Genomic DNA, 22,888 nt, shown 5'->3' on the forward strand with positions numbered 1-22,888 from the left:
CAAAACACATTAGCAAAATAGTTGGTCATGGGAAATACTAACGTCCAAGACCTCATGAGGACGTTAGCATTCTCCACCATATTTTTTTTTCCAGTACTACTCTTGTCCATTCTATCTTTTAGTGAAAAATATAAAGGTTTATTGGTCTTGTACATAATAAATATTTGTTTGTATTTATTGCCAAAACATTTATTACAAACAAAATATTTTGAATTCAGAGATTAAATGCCTTTAGCATTTATTATGTAATCAACAAGTATTTATTATGCAAATGACTAATATACCTTTGTTTTTTTCAGTAAAAGATAAAATGAGTAGGGTATTATTAGAAAAAAAAAATGTGGTGGAGAATGCTAACATTCTCATGAGTAGGGTGGCAATGCATTGGTTCAATACCACCCCAATACCGGTTCGAATTTTTTTGAACATGTACTTGATCCGATCCTATCGAATCAATGAATATGTAAACCGAATCCAATCCGTTTCATTTCATCATAAATCCGAAACTGATCTGATTCGAACACATGCCTCATTTTAAAATAATCAATGTTCAAAAAATATAAAATCATATAAAATTTAAAAAAATTTAATTTTCTAACTACAAATATAGAGGGAAATACAAAAGACAAACATTTTATCTATATGTATTTATATGAAATTAAGAATAATCAAAAAACATAAAAATATGTTCAGATCAGATTTTTTTTGAAACGGATTGGGGTAGATCTGAATCCGTTTTGGAAATCCAACTTTTCATCATTTTTTTTTAATTGGTTCGGACATCAGGTATATTTAAGATCTTTGCCTACCCTACCCATGAGGTCTTGGATGTTAGAAATCCCCAATATATATATATATATATATATATATATATATATATATATATATATATATATATATAGGGGACGGTTCAGCAGCCCTAAAGTTTGCCAAGTTTGGTACCAAACATTTTTCAAAATATGGGTTAAAAGCTTTGGAATGAGCTGATTTTTTGTGAGGATGATCTCTATGATGAGGATATCATCCTCACCAAAAATCAACCTATTCCAAAACTTCTAACCCCATCAAAAGTGATTTACAAAAATTGGACGGTCCACGATTCTTCAACTTGTAAACTAGGGTTAGAAGTTTCAAAATGAGCTGATTTTTTGTGAGGATGATCTCTTCACCATAGAGATCATCCTCACAAAAAATCAGCCTATTCGAAAACTTCTAACCCCATCAAAAGTGATTTACAAAAAATGTTTGGCACCAAACTTGGCAAACTTTAGGGCTGCCGAACCGCTCCCATATATATATATATATATATATATATATATATATGGGAAATATTTGGCACCCTACGTTTTGGCCTACGTGTTTTGTCTTAGATGAGTTAGATGTTTTGGAATGGGCTGATTTTTTGTGAGGATGATCTCTACGGTGAAGAGATCATCCTAACAAAAAAATCAGCCCATTCCAAAACTTCTATCCCCATCAAAAGTGGTATAAAAAAATGGATGGTTCACAATTATCATAGAGATCATCGTCACAAAAAAGAAAAGAAAAAAAAAACAACCCATTCCAAAACTTCTAATCCATGTAAGAGAAAACACACGACAAAACATAGGGTATCACAAGTCATTGACCTTGATCTTATCTATATATGTATACTAGAGTTACCGATCAAAGAAAAAAAAGTAGGGTGTTGAGCATGACTCTATATATATGGATTGGGTTCAAGAAACCAAATTCTGGAAAAAGTGTTTTGTCCTATATGGGCTAAAAGTTTCAGAATGAGTTGATATTTTGTGAGGAAATCAGCCCATTCTGAAATTTCTACACCCAATTTATAAATTGATGAATCGTGGATCATCAATTTTTATGGTCAGTTTGTAACCACTTTTCTTGGGTTAAAAGTTTTGGAAAGGGCTAATTTTTGTAAGGATGATCTCCCCACCATAGAGACCATCCTTACAAAAAATCAGCCCATTCTTAAACATTTTTTCCCATATAGAATAAAACTTTGTCTACTGAACGCTGTCCTATATACATATGAGTGGCATTTGAAAACCCTAAAGAGAATCAAATATTGTGCAAAACATTTTTTCAATATATGGGTTAGAAGTTTCGAAACAGCCTAATTTTTTGTGAGAAGGATCTCTCGCCCTTTCTGAAATTTCTAACCCTATCGAAAGTGGTTTACAAAAATTAGACAGTTCACTATTCTTCAACTTGTAAACTAGGGTAGAAGTTTTGGAATGAGATGATTTAATGATATTTGGTGAGGATGATCTCTTCACTATAGAGATCATCCTTGCAAAAAATCAATCCATTCCGAAATTTCTAACCCATATTTTGAAAGACGTTTGGCACAATTAAGACTGCAACTTTGGCAGGCCAACTCGAATCAGATGGGTCAACCCAACCTTGGTCAGGTTTGGGTACAATAAGCTAGGGTATGGCAAAAACCTTTTTGATCGAACTAATCCGGGTTGGATTCAAGAATATTCATTGGGTTGCCCGATTTGCCTGAACCTAAACTTAATATGATTATAATTTAAAAATATTTTTATATATCTTTGTTTTTTTTTATTTTTTTTTCATTTACAATCCACATTTCAAACTTTAATTGATCATAATCATCTTTTTCTTAACATTTGGTTTTAATTTTTTGTATGTGAATTTGGAAATATATTTTTAAGACAAGTAATTATAAATTTTATATTTGTTTTTGACATATCACTTATCTTATATAAGTCATTACTAAATTATCTAATATTAATGATAAATGAGCCAACCCGACCAAAAAGACAGCATAGATTTGCCTCCATTTTATTTTATTCTTATTAGATTGATCCTTATCGACTATTTTAATAAATATTTTAAAAAAAATTGCCTTATAAAACTGTAAATCTTTTGTCCACTTTAATTTTAGTAAATGGTTAAGAAAAATTCACTTTATGAAGTAGTAAAAATTTTCCCCTAGTTTTAGCAAACAAAGACAGTAAATAATTTCAAAAAGTATCAAAGTAACATTTTCAAAATAAAATGAAGTTTCCTAAAAAAGGGTAATTTTGTTCCAAAGAAAAATAATTTTTGTAAAGTTTTTAGAAATCATATAAAACTTGAGAATCTTTGGAAAAGAGCAAATGTTCTCAAAGATTGCTGAATGTTCTCAATAAGATCTCATCAACTTGGAAAAATAAAAACTGAGCAGTGGCAACAACAACAACAACAACAACAGCAAAAACTGTCAATGCTGCAACACAATTGTACTTCTGGTACTCTGGTAGCAAAGATATCAAACAAAAGGTTGCTACCCTTTAACCTGGAAATAAAAAGGTATGAAGTAATAAAGATCAAATCCAACTGCCAAGAAATATCTCAAGATATAATTAAAAAAATGACATTAAAATCATTTTCAATCTTAAAACCCTTATTGTCTAAACAGCTCTAAATTAGGGATTTTCTATGAAACTTTTTAGTGTCAAATTGAACTTCATCAAATTAAGGGCAATTTCAATCTTAAGACCCATATCTTGAGGCTTATGTTTCATGCTTAATGCCTCAAAACTCACCCACACTTCCCATGTTTAAAAACACAATAGTTATTGTTGATGGTTAGCTATGAAACAAGGTATATGAAGGTTTGTTATAAGCTTATTCTTAAATTTGAAGATTCGAATTTGAATTAATCTTATCGAGGAACTTTGATAGTGGAATCCTATGAGCATTTCATAATTACACGGAATTATTCTTTTATTTATTTATTATTATTCATTTCATCATTTAGGGATCAATTCCATTTTCATGGTCTTATAAAAAATCATTCATGATTGGCAAGGTCATTGATACAAATAATATCCAAATACCAAATATGTTCTCTATATAACCTCTACAAAATATATCGACCTCGTAGACTTCTCTAGCCAACAATATGAATCATATGCAACCAATTATCTAGATTCATATTTGATGCCCAAGAATGAGCTTAAAACTAATCATGAATGGATTAAACTAGAGGTATACCAACCAAACTACCAACAAAATTTACAGCTAAAATTATCCACAATAAGATTAACAATTATCATTAAGCATTCATTTTCTTTGCATTGTAAACAACACAATAAGTCATCATGTAGTTTCAACTTTCTAAAAGATATGCATAACTAGGGAGGCCACATGACATAACTCCTTATAAAATTAACTTGAGTAATCTACCATGGAAACAATTGATATATGAGTTTAAATGGTGGGTTAAGGAATTAATAAGTATATAAAATTCCTTAATATAATGAAACCTAAGGTAAAATTGACTTCTACCAAAAGAAGCCAAGAAAGTTACCAGCATTGATTCAATTTGCATTAGCATCCAAATTTAGAAGCCTCCATCAACTTTAAATCATTCAGCCCTTATTATGTAGACCTATAAGAAAGCAAAGCAAAGTGTGAAACACATGTAATTATGACACTTATGAATTAAATGAAGTAACAAAATATTTACATGAGGTATAACATTTGATGCAACAAAATATTTTTCATGCCATTTCAAGAATATTAGTTACATCTACACAGAGCATGAACATTATTGCTACTTATTATGGTTTGTGTCGAAAGTTACATAGAACAAAGCACTCTTCTAAGGGTGCTGGCAGCTTCAAGAAACATCTTTTCTATTCAGGTGGAGAAGGAAGGCTTACCCAGCAATATGGTACTACCAGCCCTCCACCACACACACACACACACACACACACACACACACACAAGTCCAAAGCTTCTTATGAGCAAAGGAAGATTGCCAAAATGATTCATCCCCCAAAACAAGAAGCTGATGCTTGACACTTGAGTATCATATCTGTTAGATATCAAAATCAAGAGCCTACTAAGAAATTACTCACTATATGCGTGCACCAAATAATCAGCCAATGAAAAACAGTCCACGTGGACAGAGATTGTGATAGAATTTGGTAAACTGTAAATAGCCACATGTCAAAGAAGGTGGGAAAAACAAAAGCGCATGATCCAAAGTGTCATATAGAAAATCTATCGCCACGTAAAGGTGGTAAAGGAACAAGGGTGATGTGGCTGAGAACTGAACCAGCCAAGATGGTGACTAATAATAGACCAAATGGAAAGAAAATAAGGGGGAAAATATGAAATAAACAGTGAGAACCATAAGCCCCAAGCCTAATTGAAAGGTTAAGGGAAAACCTTTGAGAAAAGTTTCTTTCTATTAGAAACTTTTCAGCAAAAGTCTCATTTACAATGTGAAATTGTTTTATATTTATAACACCCTACTAAAAATAGATTTAAAATATCCATCTACTTATAATCTGAACCATCTAAATAACTTGTGATCACAATTGACATAAATGCCCTTAGTGATCACATGACTTTTTTAAACAACTAGGATATTGCTAAGATGCCCATATTAACAATAAAACATGGAGAAGAAAATCAAAACACTACTTTGGGTTTTCATTTCAAGACTAATGCTCCGGCATCTATTCCCCCAAGTTGAAGAGATATCAGCTCTGATGATAAAACACGCTCGTATTGATCATAGATGATCAGGTCCAATTGTTTCAGGTCTTCTTTAGAAATCAAGGTAAGGTTTGCCCAACCACTTAATAAGAAAGCATCTGTACTGGCTGTCACAGCATGAGATAGCTTCCTTCATGTCAAAAATGTCTTCAACCACACCTCATGGCTTCTTAGGAAGTTTTTCTACCCAATCTGTTGTGGCTGCTTGGTCCTCATCACCATCAAAACCATAGAAATCAAATAGATCAACCACATTAAAGATGAGACTGATTTGGAGTTCATCTGGCAATTCTACCACATAAGCGTTAGCACCAATACTCTTAACAATTTTGCATGGTCCAATTTTTCTAGACTTCAATTTGTAATAGGTACCACGAGGGAATTTCTCTTTTCTCACGTTCACCATAACCTGATCTCATTCCTTGAACTCCTTGGCACAACGCTTTTGGTTAGAGTCATCTTGATAATGCTCATTACTCATCCTAATAGCATCACAAACTTCAGCATGAATGCGTTTGACATGAACTACATAAGCTTCATCTTCTTCACTAATCCTTGCATTAGGAGGCTAAGGAACTAAGTCGATGACATGTTGTGGCCTATACCCATATGCAGCCTCAAACGGTGTCTTCTATGTAATTATATTGACGGAATTGTTGTAAGCAAATTCTGATTGAGGTAACACCATATCCCACAACTTCACATGATCACCCATTACACAACAAAGATGGTTTCTCAAGCTTCGATTAATCACTTCCGTCTGTCCATCAGTTTGTAGATGGCATGCGCTTGAATATTGCAGTTGCGTACCCAACTTCTTCCAAAGTGTTTGCCGAAAATGTTCCACAGACTTGACGTTACGATCTGAAACGATAGTGGATGGAACACCATGTAACAAAACTATCTTTTTGTAAAACAATTCAGCCACATGAGATGCATCTGCAGTCTTGGAACATGGATCAACATCCATTGTTTATTGATGGCCAATGATATCGACCAACCATTAGCTCCAAAATTTTGTCGCGACCCCAATGTCCCCCAAGTCCACCACCATGCAGCTCCCTTATAATTTGTTCACGAAGAGATCCTTCCGGCACACAAAACTTATTGCTCTTAAAGAAGTAACCATCGTGGAAAACAAATGGAAATACCAAATCAGTTATTGGACTTTGTAATTTATTTAGTATTTTGCTGAAATAAGGATCAACAACAAATTGATTTTTCAACTCATCAAAACCAATAACATGAGCCTGCAAAGTAGTCAATAACATTAACCCCCCTACTCAATGCATCAGCCCCTTTATTGGTTTCACCTGACTTGTGTTGCAGTGAGAAGTTGAACTCTTGAAGATAATCACTCCACTTGGCATGATACAGATTTAATTTCTTTTGGAAGTTGAGATAGCATAATGCCTCATGATTTGAATATATCACAAACTCACGATGCAGTAAGTAGTGTTGCCAATGCTGAAGTTCTCAGATCAATATCTAGAACTCTAGTTCATAAGTGGAATATCGTCTTTTGACTTCTGTCAACTTCTCACTAAAGAACGCAATAGGTCGTCCTTCTTGACTTAAAATAGCCCCGATGCCAATGTGAGATGCATCACATTCTACCATGAACACCTTCCCAAAATCAGGCAATACAAGTACTAGTGCCTCTATCATCATTTGCTTAATCTTTGCAAAAGCCCGGTCAGCAACCTTGGTCCACATGAAGGTGGAGCCCTTCAAACATTCATCTATGGGACTCATGATGGAGCTGAAATTCCATATAAACTGCCTGTTGAATGTGGCGAGACCATAGAAGCTTCTAGCATCTCCAATGGTCAGAGGAGTTGGCTACTCGATGAAGGCCTTAACCTTCTTGGATCAGCTTTCAACCCTTCTTTGGACACAATGAACCCAAGGAATACAACATGGTCATGCAAAAATGAACACTTTCTCCAGTTAATGTAGAGTTTTTCATGGTATAGAACCTCCATAACTTGTTGGAAGTGTTTATGGTGCTCATCATTGTTACGACTATGTATCAAAATATCATCAAAATACACAACAACAAAGGAACAAACAAAAGGATGTAGTACCTTAGTCATCATGCCATGAATGTACTTGGGGCATTAGAGGGTCCAAAAGGCATCACGAGTCACTCATATAAACCACCAGGGATCATAAAAGTTGTCTTCCATTCGTCACCAGATCTGATTCGGATTTGGTGATACCACTTGAAATTTATGGAAGCATAGGTCAGAGACACCGGCTCTACCCCTTTCTTATATTAATAAAGAAGAATAAATTACAAGACTACCCTACACTTACAATACATACACCAACAACACTATACAAACACCAACAATCCCCTTCAAGTTGGAGCATACATGTCAAATTTCATTGATACATAGGCCAACCTTGATTAGTAGGCCCAATTGCTTTTGTGAAGATATCCGCAAGTTGTAGAGAAATAAGAACCTTGAATAGTAGCAAGGGAAATAAGAAACGCATCCTTCACATCTAATTGATGCATAGGCCAACCTTGATTAGTAGCAAGGGAAACAATAACATGAATAGGCGTCAATTTGGCAATAAGATCAAATGTAGCATCATAGTCCAAACCATAAGACTAAGTAAAACCTCGAGCAATTAGATGAGCCTTGTACTGAGCAACTGTGCCATCCAAGTTGTGCTTCATAGACCCAACGAAAACCAACAATATGCTTCTCTGATAAAAGAGAGACCATGTCCCATGTATGATTACGTTGTAGAGAATTCATTTCCTTCTCCATCATAGCTTTCCACTTAGGATGACTAAAAGCAATAATGACAGAACGAAGGATAGACATAGTATCAACAATAGAGAGAAGCTTTGTAAAAGGGAGATATTGCCTGATAACACATATACTAAGCAATAGGGTAAGGAGTGGAAACACACAATGAACTCCTTTGCAAAAAAAAAAAAGGCAAATGAAGGTCAGAAGAATTAGCAAAAGAAGCATTAATATGAGATAATTCAAAAGGCATAACTAAAGGATTGAGATTACCAATCAGAGCTATTGGCGAGGATGATGAAGGCTGTAGTAGGATTGAGGAGGGAGCACGAGATCGTCGACTGATATACGTGAGACGCTCACGCTACTGCAAAGAAGAGTCAGAATAAATCACCGGAACATGCAAAGGAGTAGGAGATAGGGAAACCAATGCATAACTATCAACAAAAAAATAGGGAATTTCTTCAAAAAATACAACATCCAGTGAAGTGAGGAAACTTCTCGATCACGGATCAAAGCATCTATATCCCTTGGAAATCCCAGAATAGCGAACAAAAATACAACTTCTCTTCTTCTTCTTCATCTTCCATGATAGAGAGAAGATAAAAAACTCTTAGAAAATGAATTTTAGTAGCACTTAGTGAAGAACTAGGGTTGACGTCATGGTGATGTCAATAGAAAAAAAATGCAGGTCCAACTTTGATAGCAACTTGAAATTTATCGAAGCATAGGTTAGAGACACCAACTCTACCCTTTTCTTATATTAATAAAGAAAAATAAATTATAAGACCTAAACTTACAATACACACACCAACAATACTTTATATACATCAATAATATCCGCTCCTCAAACAAATCAAGTTTGGAGAACACAGATGACCCCTTCAACAAATCTAACATGTCCTCTAGTCGTGATATAGAAAATCGGTATTTGATAGTTATCTTGTTGATTGCAACACACATCCACTAAGGCCATCTCTTTTTGGAGTAAGTAATGCTGGAACAACACACGAATTCTTGTTTTCTTGTACCAGGCCGTTTTGAATGAGTTCCTCTACTTGTTTTCGCACTTCCAACTGATGCATAGTTAGCATATCATAGGGTGCTTGATTTGGCAAAAATGCTCCAGGAACTAAGTGTTGGAAATTGGGTACTGATTTCTTATGGAAAAAAAGAGAAGTAGTTTGAACAACCCATCACATAGATAGCCCTTGCCCACAAACATTCCACTTGTCAGAGTCAAAAATCATTTTGAAACCTCTCTTACTTAAAAAAGGGCTTGAAACTAGGTTTCTTCGAATGTTTGGAACGTGAAGCACTTCATTCAGAGTTAGAACCTAGCCAAATGTGAAATTCAGATTCACTTTTCCTTTTCCGATCACAGCGGATGTGGATGAGTTTTCCATAAATAATTTTTCATCTCCAACATTATTATAGGATGAAAACATACCTCTTTAAGAGCATGAGTTTGGTAGCTCCTGTATCCAACCACCAATCATTGGTATTTCTTACTAGATTCACTTCTGAAACAACTATTGATAGGTTCTCAGTTTCAGTCACATTGGGTTGTTCTTATTTCTGAGGGTGTTGCCGACTTTTTCTCTTGTGACAGGCCTTGGCACGGTATCCAAGTTTATTGTAGAAAGAGCAATTTCCCTTGATCTTCTAGATATTGGGTTTTGGATCATGCAAGTTCTTCTTTCCATTCTTTTTCTGGAATCCAGGTTTGAACTTTTTAGTGAATTCGGAAGATTCTTATTCCACAATATTCGCTTTGGAAATCATAAAATTTGTCTCATTCTTCTTCTATTTTTTTCTGCTATTTTCCTCTATTCTAAGCCTTATCACTATATCCTCGAACCCCATTTCCTTTCTTTCATGTTTTAAATTATTTTTTAAGTCTTTCCGAGATGGTGGTAATTTTTCAATTATCGATCCAACTTGGAATCCTTCACTTATACTTGTGCCTTCAGCATGAATCACATGAAAAAAGATTTGGAGCTCTTTGGATTGTGATACTACAGACTTAGAATCTACCATCTTAAAATCTAGAAAACGCCCACCAACAAATTTCTTTGTGTCGGCATCTTCTAGAGTGTATTTCTTTTCAGAATTTCTCATAAAGTTCTAGCAAATTCAACGGAGGAATAAACCTTATAAAGAACACTACTTAATCCATTTAGGATATAATTCCGGTACATGAAATTGGAATGTTCCCATTTTCGATATTTGTCTCTTTTGATTTGGTATTGCTCATTATCATCCAAAAAAACTATCTCCATAGAAATCAGTAATGAAATTCACTTTAGATAGTTGGCAATTGGGTACTGATTTCTTATGAAAAGAAAGAGAAGAAGTTTGATAAAATTCTTGATTTGAATGTAATACAGAATACTTAACTTTAAATTAGAGGTTGAGTCATGCATAAAGCACTGCCCTAAATTTAATTTCGCTTTTGCTACGGTACCACAATCTGTAGGCGTTCACTCTCCAGGATACAACAACCCACACTCCAAGGGATACTCCAATCGAAACGTAACTAACTTGTGTGTTCTCATAATGCAGTATACAAGTATGTTAATAGTGATGAGAGAATTATTGATAATTCGACTAAACATAAAAGTTTAAATAAAAACGGAAGTGACTGTTTAGACAGTCACACACACCTCTTTATTCTGACAGAAGAGACACCAATACCAACTTTTAAAAAATGGCTAGAATTTTAAAATAAAATAGGCATTGAAAATTTAAGCAAAAACGAACCTTCACGCACACTCACGTGAGGTTTAAATCCAAGATTTTCCCCCCTACACGCACGTCATACGTGTGCACACATATTAAGGTTTTTGGACTAGTGGATCCAAATCCCAATTGGAACCTTGGATTTTCCTCTTAAGCCCATTGTGCGCGTGTGAGCCTGCCCACTACATCTATCAAATTTAAAACTAATAGAAGTACAATCTTATAAGAGTTGCAAATCAACTCTACTCTTAGTTGATGTGGGACTAAAATAACACAATACAAATGCTATGCTTCAACTAAAGCATAAAATAAAAATCAAAAGCAAAAGCAAAAGCAAAAGCAAAAGGTGGGATTGGGTTTTTATCTTAAGGTCGATACCCAATGAATATTGAGGGTGGCTTTCAAATTCAACCCTCTAAAATTCCAACAATCCACTAATGGCTATATTTTTCACACCTGGAGGGTGCAACAATCTCATGGAAATCCACTAAGTAAACATGCATAGTCTGTTTTACCATGGAATACGGGTTTATTACAATGGACAAGACTGGTGAAGAAGTTGTGTGGCTTAGGAATTTTCTTGTTAACATTCCTATTTGACCTAAGCCAATATCTATTATATATGTTCACTATGACAACCAAGCTACCATTGCGAGGGCCAAAAATAATGTGTATAATAGCAAGTCAAGGCATGTCAAATGGAGACACAACTCCGTAAAATAACTATTCTCTAATGGGATTATTTCCATTGATTTTATAAAGTCTAAGGAAAATTTGGCAGATCCTCTAACAAAAGGATTATCTAGAGAGTTAGTTATATCTACTTTGAGGGGAATGGGCCTAAAGCCTATTGATTAAAAATTACTTCAATGGAAACCCAACCTAGTTGATTGGAGATCCCAAGATCTAGGTTGAATAGGAAAACCAATTGGATTTGATTTAAAAGAAATCACTAATGAAACATATTGTCCCTAGTCCATTCCTATGAAGTGTTTAATGTCGCTTGTAAAGAAGAAAGGTTGAAGTATAACTTCTTAATGTGGCTTATACTTTTAAAAGTGAAGCATAGCAGAGTACTTCTTATAGGCACACCTAAATAAGCGTAGAATTGGGTCGATTCTATGAGAATTTGAGCTAAGTTCTCTAAAGCACTCATGATACCAGGTTTTGATCAGAGCCAAAATGAACACCATCGAAAGAACTTAACAGTGGATTGATTAACCTGTTTGTGTAATATGTTGTTTTGATTTACACTAATGGTTGGCAGTTCAAGGCTTAAAATCCAGTGACCGACTAGTAAATCCAATAGAGGCTTAAAGTCCACTGACCGACTAGTAAATCCGATAGATTTATACTAGGTAAGGTTCAAGTCCAAAAAACACCTACACTAAAATATGATGGGTCAAAAGTGTTCTTTCTCTCTCTCTCTCTCTCTCTCTCTATATATATATATATATATATATATATTGCGTTTTCTGCATTTATGTGAGGAATTGTTGGAATTTTAGAGGGTTATATTTGAAAACCACCCTTTAATATTCATTATGTATTGACCTTAAGGTAAATACATTATCTCACTTTTTGCTTTTGCTTTTGCTTTTGTTTTACTTTCCCATTTTGCTATATGCTTTAGTTGAAGCATAGCATTTGCCTTGTGTTATTTTCGTCCCACATTGACTAGGAGTAGAGTTAAATTGCAACTCTTATAATGTTGTACTTTTATTAGCTTTAAAGTTGATAGAGGTAGTTGACGGGCTCACGTGCGCTCACGGGAGCCCAATAGGAAAACCAAAAATTCGAATTGGGATTTGGATCCACTGATACAAAAACCTTAATGCGTGTGAGCACATACAACGAACGTGCAGGGGGGTGCAAATCTCGGATTTAAACCAAACATGCATGCGCGTGAAAGCCCGTTTTTGCTTAAATTTTCAAAGCCCAATTTATTTCAAAATTCTAACCATTTTTTAAACGTTAGTATTGACGCCTCTTCTGTCAGAACAATGAGGTGTATGTGATTGTCTAAATAATCACTTCATTTTTTAATTAAACTCTTATGTTTAGTCGAATTAATAATAATTCTCTAATCACCATTAACATACTTATATACTGCATTATGAGAACATACAAGTTAGTTAAGTTTGAAGTTACGTTCCGATTGGAATACCCCCTTGGAACGTGGGTTGTTGTATCTTTGAGAGCGAACGCTTACAGACTATGGTACCATAGCAAAAGGCGAAATTCACTTTAGGACAGTGCTTCGTGCATGCCTCAACCTCTAATTTAAAGTTAAGTATTATCTATTACATTCAAATTCGAAATGAGGAATTTTATCAAACTTCTTGTCTTTCTTTCAATACCTAATTTCCAACACTAAGTCAAGGGCAACATATTACTATATACTCCTCATAGGTGGCAACCCACTAGGTAATTCATGTGGAGTCAACTCCTCAAATTTCTCCAATAGTTGGACAATTTCAGGAGGATAGGTATTGTTTCCCTTGATGTCACAACTCTTAGGCTTACCCAACAACACATAAACCATTCCCATTTGTTTACTTCTTCAAATTGACATCAAGTTAGTTATTTTCCCACTCTTGGAAGAGCAAGCAACTTCTTCCCTCATAGGATGCAACGTCAACTTCTTTCCCTTCCTCCTAAACATATACGCCACTCTTAAGGCTTACCCAACAACACAAACTATTCCCATTTCTTCACTTTCTTCTTCCAATTGACATGTAGACAGCAGATTAGTTATTTTCCCACTCTTGGAAGAGGAAGCAACTTCTTCCCTCATAGGATGCAACATCAACTTCTTTCCCTTCCTCCTGAACATATACGTATTTGGTGGGTCATGTCTTAATCAGACAACCAAGGCCTTCCCAATAGAACATGACAAGCGTCCATTGGCACCACATCACACCATACATCATCCCCACAATCATTACCCATTGAAAATTTCACCAAGCACCAGGAAGTAATGGGGACCACGGTACCTTATTGAAACCATACGACTTTGTAGGGATAAGGATGCGTATCCGTTGACAACTTGATTTTTTCTACTGCCTCTTTGGGCACCATGTTTTCACTGCTGCCCCATTAAGAATAAAATTGCATACCTTCCCACCACAGCAAACTCGTGTGCAGAACATACATCTATGTTGCTAATCTTCAGCTTCTTCCAATTCAGTGTTGTCAATACACGTCGAACCACAATGTTTCCTCCTTGCATAGTAAGTCTATTTCATCCTCTTCCTCCTCATATTGATCATATATTTGTGCATCATAATCCTCCTCTTCACTTTCACCTTCGGCAAGGTTGACTTGTCTACAGAGACAAACATAAGAACTATGTCCATATTATCCACAAGAGTAACAATGTGTTGCTGATCTATTTTTAAACATATTTATGTTGCTTCCAGAAGCATCAACAACACCAAATTTTGCTATTTCCTTCCATTTATTTGTTCCTTCACTACCCCCAATACTTCGAATGGTCGCCCGACTGGCTGTGGAAACATTTTTATCCCTTCTAACAGTTGCCGGAACACTCCTAACACCTTGGCCAGACCCCAAACTCCTCACATTAACTGCATTGGCATGATTGGGTGGAGTTTGACAAAGTCCCAAATGAGTGACACTTTTCTCCTCTCAAAGTGCATATTGGTAAGCATCCTCGAGATTGGAAACCCTTATAATTTCCATCTCGTTGTAAATGGCTACTCTTAGACCAGAAATATATCAAGTTGGCCAGACCCCAAACTCCTCACATTAACTGCATTGGCATGATTGGGTGGAGTTTGACGAGGTCCCAAATGAGTGACACTTTCCTCCTCTCAAAGTGCATATTGGTAAGCATCCTCGAGATTGGAAACCCTTATAATTCCCATCTCGTTGCAAATGGCTACTCTTAGACCAGAAATATATCACATGGTAAGCTACTCATTAGTCTCATTAAGCCCAACCCGTGTAGAAAATTATTAAATTCAACAATGTAATCTTGCACACTTAAGTCCTTTTGTTACACCCCGTGGAACTTGTCATATAAGGTCATTGTGTAATCAATGGGGAGAAATTGCTTGCGTAATTTTTCTTGCCTTGTACACTTCTCATCAAGTTGTCTCCACCATTGAAGAGCTATTCCTTTCAATTTCATCTAGACAAACAACACCTTACGATCCTCCGCCATCGGCTTCCACTAGAAGTATTTTTTTAGGGTGACTTCCCAATCAAGACTTTTCCTCTGCATACATTCTAACATTAAAATCAAGTGTTCTCACCAATCAATCTTTAAGTCTACTATGTTCACATTGATCATGAACCGCGAGACTATGAAAAGGATTTTCATCAAATATTTCATGTGCATCTTCTTCCGATTTACCTTTTGATGCCTCCATTCGGGCTTCCGCATGTTCACTATGCTAAAGGTTATGAACCTCCCAAGTAAGTTGCTCCATCATCCTTTGCATATTTGATCAGGGCCTAGAAAGTGGTTTCTAAGGCCCTAATTATAGAGACTTTAAGGCTTAATCATACACTAAATCCCCTAAGTAGATAAAATTCATTAATAGTCAGTGTTTATTATTGTTTTTAAATAATTTATGATTTATGGCCTAATTCCGATTATTTAGTTGTGATAGGTAAAAGTCGCGAAATCCAAAAGGCTAAATTAAGACGGATAATAGGATCCATTACACTCAAGAGCTCAAAAGAAAGTTCCAAAACAAAATCCGGGCTTGTTGGGCCACACTAGTCGCAGTGTGGTGAGGTCGACAGGCAATGCCTTGGGATTTGTACAACTTTATGGCGGCTTGATTTGTAACCTAATAAATTAAGGTTTAGAAATCCTAATCTAGTTTCTATGAACAAAAGACCACACCAAAGTTAGAGAAATATCTTAGGACATCCTCTTTTATCTTCTTCTTCTACCTCCTTTCTTCCTATTTTTCAATTTTTAGGCTTTTCGTTTATTTTCTATTCAAGCTTTGTACACAGAAGGTGTTTATATCAGTTTCAGGCCAAGATTAATAGAAGAAGCATCATTCTCTTATCTCTTTATTTTCGTGTTATGTCTTCTTTTATTATATTTGCAATGATTTGTGGCTAAACCTCCATTAGAAAGGACTTGTGGAGAGAATTCAATCTCATACATATTCCTTAGATCCTCAAAATGGATCAACAGCCTATCCCACGTCAACCTGTTGTAGAAGAACAAAGAATTCTAAATGAGTTGTTTGCACCAATTACAGCCACTCCACCTTCCTATATTGCCTTGCCAACTACCAATACGATACAATTCGAAATTATGGCAGCCACAATTAATATGCTCCCTAAATTTCATGGGTTTGAGAGTAAACAACCCTGCAACCATCTTAACAAATTCCTGACCTTAAGTCACACCTTTAGAACTGGTAACTGGAACGAGGAGAGTGTCAAGTTAAGGTTGTTCCCTCTCTCCCTAGAGGATCATGTAGCTGCATGGTTGAACTCCTTGGCTTCTAACTCTATCACCACATGGGATGACTTATCAAAGAAATTCATGGAATATAGAATTTAAATTAGAAATTTGATGCTTTCAGTATCAAAACCAACCACGAAGAGGCCACCCTAATAATGTGTGTCGTGACTGAGACACAATCAATATGTCTCCTATGCAAAAGCTTTGACCATTCCATCGAGAGATGTCCGAGTTTACCAATAGTAAAGGTTGAATAAGCCAATTCTATTGATTCATATAGCACTTATAGGAAAATCACTCCTAATTCTTACAGTCAGACACACCACCCTAACAATAAATTCCACACAAAATTTTGATATCGTCAGAATGAACCTATCCAATAGGGTGGGGTGGTGCTCCAAGTTTCCATAAGAGCTATAATAGACAACCTCAACCCACTACGAACCTAACTTTGGTTCCGCAACAACAATACTCTTCATCATCTCATAATTCTGATCAAAGGGCGATTGTCGTCGACCCTATGTCTAACTATCCCCCCTCCCCCCCAGTTGCACAAACAAACTCATCATTAGAAGCAATGATGACTGAGTTGTTAAAGAGATAACAATAAATCATTCAACAAAAAATACAGACCAACCAAAACCAATCACAAATCAATCAAGTGAATGCGCAAGCAACCACCAAATTTGAGGTTCAGTTAGGTCAGTTAGCTCTTTCTATTGAGGAGTGGAATAAAAGGTAATTCCCCAGTCAAATACTCCCAAACACAAAAGGACTTATTCAAAATGCCCCAAAAGGGCAATTCGAAATAGCACGTCAACCAAGTCCATCTAATGACTCTGTCCAAATTATTCATACACCTCATTCTAGAAATTGGTAGACAATCACATCCATAGACCCAACGAGAGGCACAAGTCTCCAACAAAGGGCAAAGATTCTAACTCAAAGGAAGCTGCGAAAAATTGAGAGGATCAAAGAAATGAAACACCTCCCAGAGCCCATTCCCGCATAGGCTTACAGAAAATAGGAAAGGGAAACAATTAGAAAGGATTTTTAAAGTGTTCTAAAACATTTAGATCAATATCTCCTTCTTAGATGCAATCCTTCAGATTCCCTCTTATGCTAAATTTCTCAAAGATCTTACCACTGTGAAGAGAAAAAAACCCTGTGCCAAGAGAAGCTGTGATGACAGCTCAATTTTTTGTCTGATCCAACAGACAATTATACCTAAATTCAAGGATCCTGGTTGTCCTACAATTTCTGTGCACACCAAAGACACAATGATCGAGAAATTTTTGTTAGACCTAGAGGCCAACGTGAACCTTCTCCCATTCTCCATTTACAAACAAATAGGTTTGGGGGAACTCAAACCTACTGATACCACATTAAGTTTAGCTGATAGATCATAAAGGTCAAAGACTTATATTTTCTTATTGATTTTGTGATTTTTTGACACTGAACTTGTCATTAACCCAAATAGCCATGTTTTGTTCCTCTTGGTAAACCATTCTTAGCAACATCTTATGTATTATCAAATGTAGAAACGGGATCATGACCTTAGCGTTTGGACACATGAAAGTCAATGTCTTCCATAACAAATTCCAATCCATAGATATGGATAATTTGGAAGAGGTCAACATGATTGATACTTTGATCAGCAACATATTTCAGGAAGCAGAGAACATTGACCTGGTAAAAAAGTACCTAGGCTAATTTGGCCTTGATTTTGATATGGAGAAATCCATTAGGGAGGTCAACTCTCTACTTGAATCCATTACTACGATGGATTTTCAAAAATGGCAACCAAAAGTCGAGTCTCCCCACCCTTTCACCTCCATCACCAGTTAGAGAAACTCCCAAGCTTGAATTGAAGCAATTGTCAGACACGTTGAAATATTCGTTTCTTGGAGAGGCTGAAACCTTTCCAGTTATCATCTCGCCAGATTTAGAAAAGTCATAAGAGAAGCTATTACTTGATGTTTTACGTTGACATCGCGAAGCTATAAGTTAGACCATAGCTGACATCAAAGGCACTAGTCCCCATGTGGTTATGCACCAAATCCACCTTGAGGAAAATTCCAAACCTTTGAGAGAACAACAGACACAACTGAATTTAATTTCACTAGACTAGGTTTTCCTTAACATTCTAGACAGAGAAGAAGGTCAACTCTTGTTCAGTAAAGTCTAAATTTTCAAGTGATTCAATCAAAAGTAACATGAATTTTTCAAAGTAATTTTCTAACAAGGAATACTAATAAGGACTTGTGATAAAAAATTTAGGACATGAGATTGAAGTTTGAAATTCATATGTAAAAGGTACATACAAAGATTTTGAAGAAAATATTTTCGAAAGTGTTGTATTTTTTTTATTTTTCCATTTTTGAAAACTTGAAAACAAATTAGCAATGCAATTGTGAGCTAATCCAATGCCCACAAACCTAAATTAAATATTGTCCTCAATATGCAAGCAATAAGGAAATAGAGAAAAATGTTAGATCACACCTGAAATGGATTAGGCACTAATTTCCAAAATACTGTTACTACTTATTTGAAAAAATTGAAAGTTATAATAAACATAATATCCGAAACAGGTTCGCATAAAAAAAAGAAATTCTACCTAAGAATTGAAAAATAGCCTTGCTCGGTAAATAAAAACATCCTAAAGAAAGTCATCCTAATATAAATCTGAACTCTGAGTAACCCTCACACTTGTGCAAGCGTCCTTCTCTTCAATATAGGCCATCATCTATCTTTGCTGCTCAATCAACAAATATTGACCAGTTTATAAATCCTTGTAGCGTTGGTTGACCTTGAATCCCCTAAATACCTTCCCAAAGGCATTACGATGCCCCTGCTGAGGTACCTGATCTAGCCAGGACACGTCCTCAAAGGCTAGGCTCAGTGTGTGCTCATCCTCAGGTGGGTGCTCATCGAACTCTTCTCTTGGGGGCCCATATAGTCATGTGGGCTTCCATGTTCCCCCCTCATTGAGACCAAGGACCTCCGGAACACAAGTTTTGAAATCCTTTTTCCCCTAAAGGTTGGAATTTTCTCAAGTCAACCTCGAGTGATTAATCCAGCCATAGGTGTACCCATTCATTGTTGCACAACACAACAGATGAGATGAGGCAAGGCCAAAGATTGATTTTGATTCGTCAGCATTTCAATACGTGTGTCAAGTAGCAAGCGAACCAAATAGAAGGTCAGATCACGGGTCTGAACAACATATAATATGTAGAGATGTTTGGTGTACATTTCAGTCGAGTGTTGGCGCCCAAAACATTGCTCATGATCCACCTCCAACGGAGGTATTGGTTATCGTAAAGGCTTTTGGATTTGAGACCGCCGTCCTGGATTCGGATTTCTTATTTGAAAAGGCCCAGATGGGTGACATAATGCTCCAAACCAAAGCTGAATTCGCACACACTATTTTCTTCCAACTCAATTCCTAAAATTGCTTGAATGTAGTAGGTATTGATTGTGATCAAAACACCACGGAAGTTGATGTTAATCAAAAGAATGGAAAGTCTGCGGAAACAAAAAAACCATAAAACTCTCAAACTAATTCTTCGGCAAAAGCCACGTTGCCCTCATAGATCAATGCACCGCAACCTCGAGCAAGATTTTTGTTGCGAAACCATGCGTCTTGATTAGAGTCAAAAGTATCGAAATATGCTTCTTCCAAGAAAAGTGTTTGAGGTTTTGGTGGCCTGATTGGAGAGAGGGGATCAAAACTGAGCTGTGGAATGTAGGAGGTGGCAAATGGTGGATTGGACACCGCAACGCTAACGGTAAGGTGGGCGGCACGGACGGTGATCCAATCAAGGCACCGTCGAGCACCGTTCTCCACTTTTGGCCGGTCATTTTTGACGATTTGTGGAGTGGACATCCCCTTTTGGAGAGGTGGATGAGTGTGGTAGTTGGGGAAGAGAATTAGAAATAGATTAGGGTTTGGAGGGTTTTAAGTGGACATTTTTCAAGGAAAACAAATTTTCTCCCTTGGAAAAACTAGATAAAAGAAATTTTCTAGAAAATTTCCAAAATGGAAAATAAATTTTACAAGAAAATATTTTAAGAAAAATTCGTGAAACTTCCAACTCTTGTTCCTCCCTTTTGTAGTGTTAAAATTGAGAAAAAAAAAGTGAAACAAAGGTCCTACGTGGCAGCAAAATTGATTTGCTAGCCTACTAACTCAAGGGTTGCCTCCCGAAAAGTGTTAAGTTCATTATCTTAAGACAAACAGGGACATCAGGCTAAGCCTGGTACACCAGATAACTCAGATATGAATCGCATTCTTGAAACATGGGGGGAAGAAGAAAAGGTTTCAACCTTTGGCCATTAGCCTGAAGAATATTGACATCTAAAAGATTGAGGATCTCAATGGCTCCATGAGGGTGAATGTTATGGACCACAAAAGGTCCTATCCATTGAGATTTCAAGTTTCCTGAAAAAAGATGCAGTCTACAATTGTAAAGCAACACCTTTTGACTGATGTGAAAATTTTCCTCGAGATGTGCTTGTCGTGCCAAACTTTAGTACGATCCTTGTATAATTTTGCACAATCATAGGCATCGTTTCTCAGCTCTTTCAACTTAGTGAGTTGGAGTTTTTTGTGTTCACCTGTCTTTGCAAGGTCAAAATTGAGGTGTTTCACTGCCCAACAGGCTTTGTGTTCTAGCTCTACTGGGATGTGACAACCGATAAGGAAACATATCAATCGGGGTTTTGTAAGCAGCTATGTAGGCCCACAATGCACCATTCAAGCGTAGAGACCAATCTTTCCTTATGGGATTGACTATTTTTTCAAGAATGGTCTCAATTTCTCGATTGGAATTTTTGACTTGCCCACTTGTTTGTGGGTGATACGGAGAGGGGGGGGCTACTTTGTGAGTTATAGTGTATTTACACATCAGAACTTCACAAATTCGATAACAAAAATGTTTATCGCCATCGATGATTATGGCACGAAGTGTACCAAATCTGGCAAACACACTGTTTTTGAGAAAGTAAACAATTCGGCATGTCATGGCTTCACCCATTTTGATACATAGTTGACTGAGACTAAAATATACTAAAATTTGTGAAATGGGGAAAAGGCTCATAAAGTCGATACCCCTCACATCAAAGATTTCGATGATCAAGATCAGTTGTTGGGGCATCTCATTTCTCCTGCTAAACTTAGCTAACCGTTGGCATCTATCACAAGATTTAGCAAAGAGATGATCATCTTGAAAGATGGTGGGACAGTAAAAATCACACTATAATATCTTACACTGCATTTGGATAAAGCTTCTTGACGACTTCTACTCCTGCGTGGAGCTAGCAAACGTTTGGATAGGTTTTTGCTCTTGCGCGGAGAGGTTTTTTGCTCTTCGTTGAGAAGCTCAAAAAACTTGCTTTTGCATGAGAGATTGGGCTTCTGCTCTTGCACAGAGAGGTGTATCCACATAGGGCCTTAGTGGTTGTCTTTTTGCCACCAAAATGTCCTCCACAGGAATGGTTGTAATAGAACCCCAGAATGCTTTTCTGATCTCCATCAGAAATATACCGTCTAATTATTTGATCCGGGCAGTATTTAAATAAGAACGGGTCAACCCAGAAAAACTATTTGGATTTGGTGAAAAACCTCAACCTATCAAATCAATTTTGTTGCCTCGTAAGACCTATGTTTCACTTCTTTCTCTCAATTTGAACACACCAAAAAAGGGTACAAGGGTTCGAAGTTTCAAGAATTTTTCTTAAAATATTTTCTTGGAAATTTTATTTTCCACTTTGGAATTTTCCTAGAAAGTTTCTTTTCTCTGGCTTTTCCAAGGGAGAAAATTCGTTTTCCTTGAAAAATTTCCACTTAAAACCCTTCAAACCCTAATCTCTTTCTGATTCTCTTCTTCCCCAACTATCACATTCATCCACCTCTCCAAAAAGGGCTGCCGGCTGAACCTTCCCACTCCACAAATCGTCAAAAATGATCGGCCAAAAGTGGAGACTGGTGCACGACGATCACAACCCGACTGATCAGATCACCATTTGTGTCGACTGATCAAATCACCATTCATGTCGATTGATCAAACCACCTATATTTAGGAGAAGGAGGCCCACACAAGTGCGAGGGCCACTCAGAGTTCAAATTCAGATTAAGATAACTTTCTTTCAAATGTTTTTATTTACCGAGTTAAGCTATTTTTCAATTCTTAGGTAGGATTTCTTTCTTTTATGTGAACTTGTTTCGAATATTATGCTTATTACAAGTTTCAATTTTTTCAGATAAGTTGTAACAATATTTTGGAAATTAATGCCCAATCCATTTCAAGTGTAATCTAACATTTTTCTCTATTTCCTACCTGTTTGCATATTAAGGACAATATTTAATTTAGGTTTGGGGGCATTGGATTAGCAC

The 22,888-nt window shown here is 36.3% G+C and overlaps 1 protein-coding gene across 2 annotated transcripts in view; it reads right to left on the reverse strand.

Annotated features, from left to right (window-relative positions):
* Window positions 1–3,038: 3,038 nt before the first annotated feature.
* The window catches only part of LOC147404919 (B3 domain-containing protein At3g19184-like), a 29,047-nt gene continuing 9,197 nt past the window's right edge, over window positions 3,039–22,888 (reverse strand). Inside the window, exons 6-7 of one of the 2 annotated variants that reach the window (XM_086441019.1) lie at window positions 4,328–4,408; window positions 3,039–3,310 (exon numbers count right to left, since the gene is read on the reverse strand). In XM_086441019.1, the coding sequence (XP_086297145.1) occupies window positions 4,385–4,408 (24 nt within the window). In that variant the 3' untranslated portion in view covers window positions 3,039–3,310; window positions 4,328–4,384. Of the gene's footprint in view, window positions 3,311–4,327; window positions 4,409–5,599; window positions 8,659–22,888 lie in introns of those variants that run through there. The other variant, XM_086441020.1, reaches the window with a different exon arrangement.

This window comes from Akebia trifoliata, chromosome 4 (genome assembly GCF_017979445.1).
Source record: "Akebia trifoliata isolate Shusen 1 chromosome 4, ASM1797944v1, whole genome shotgun sequence".
In the NCBI taxonomy this organism is placed as follows: Eukaryota; Viridiplantae; Streptophyta; class Magnoliopsida; order Ranunculales; family Lardizabalaceae; genus Akebia; species Akebia trifoliata.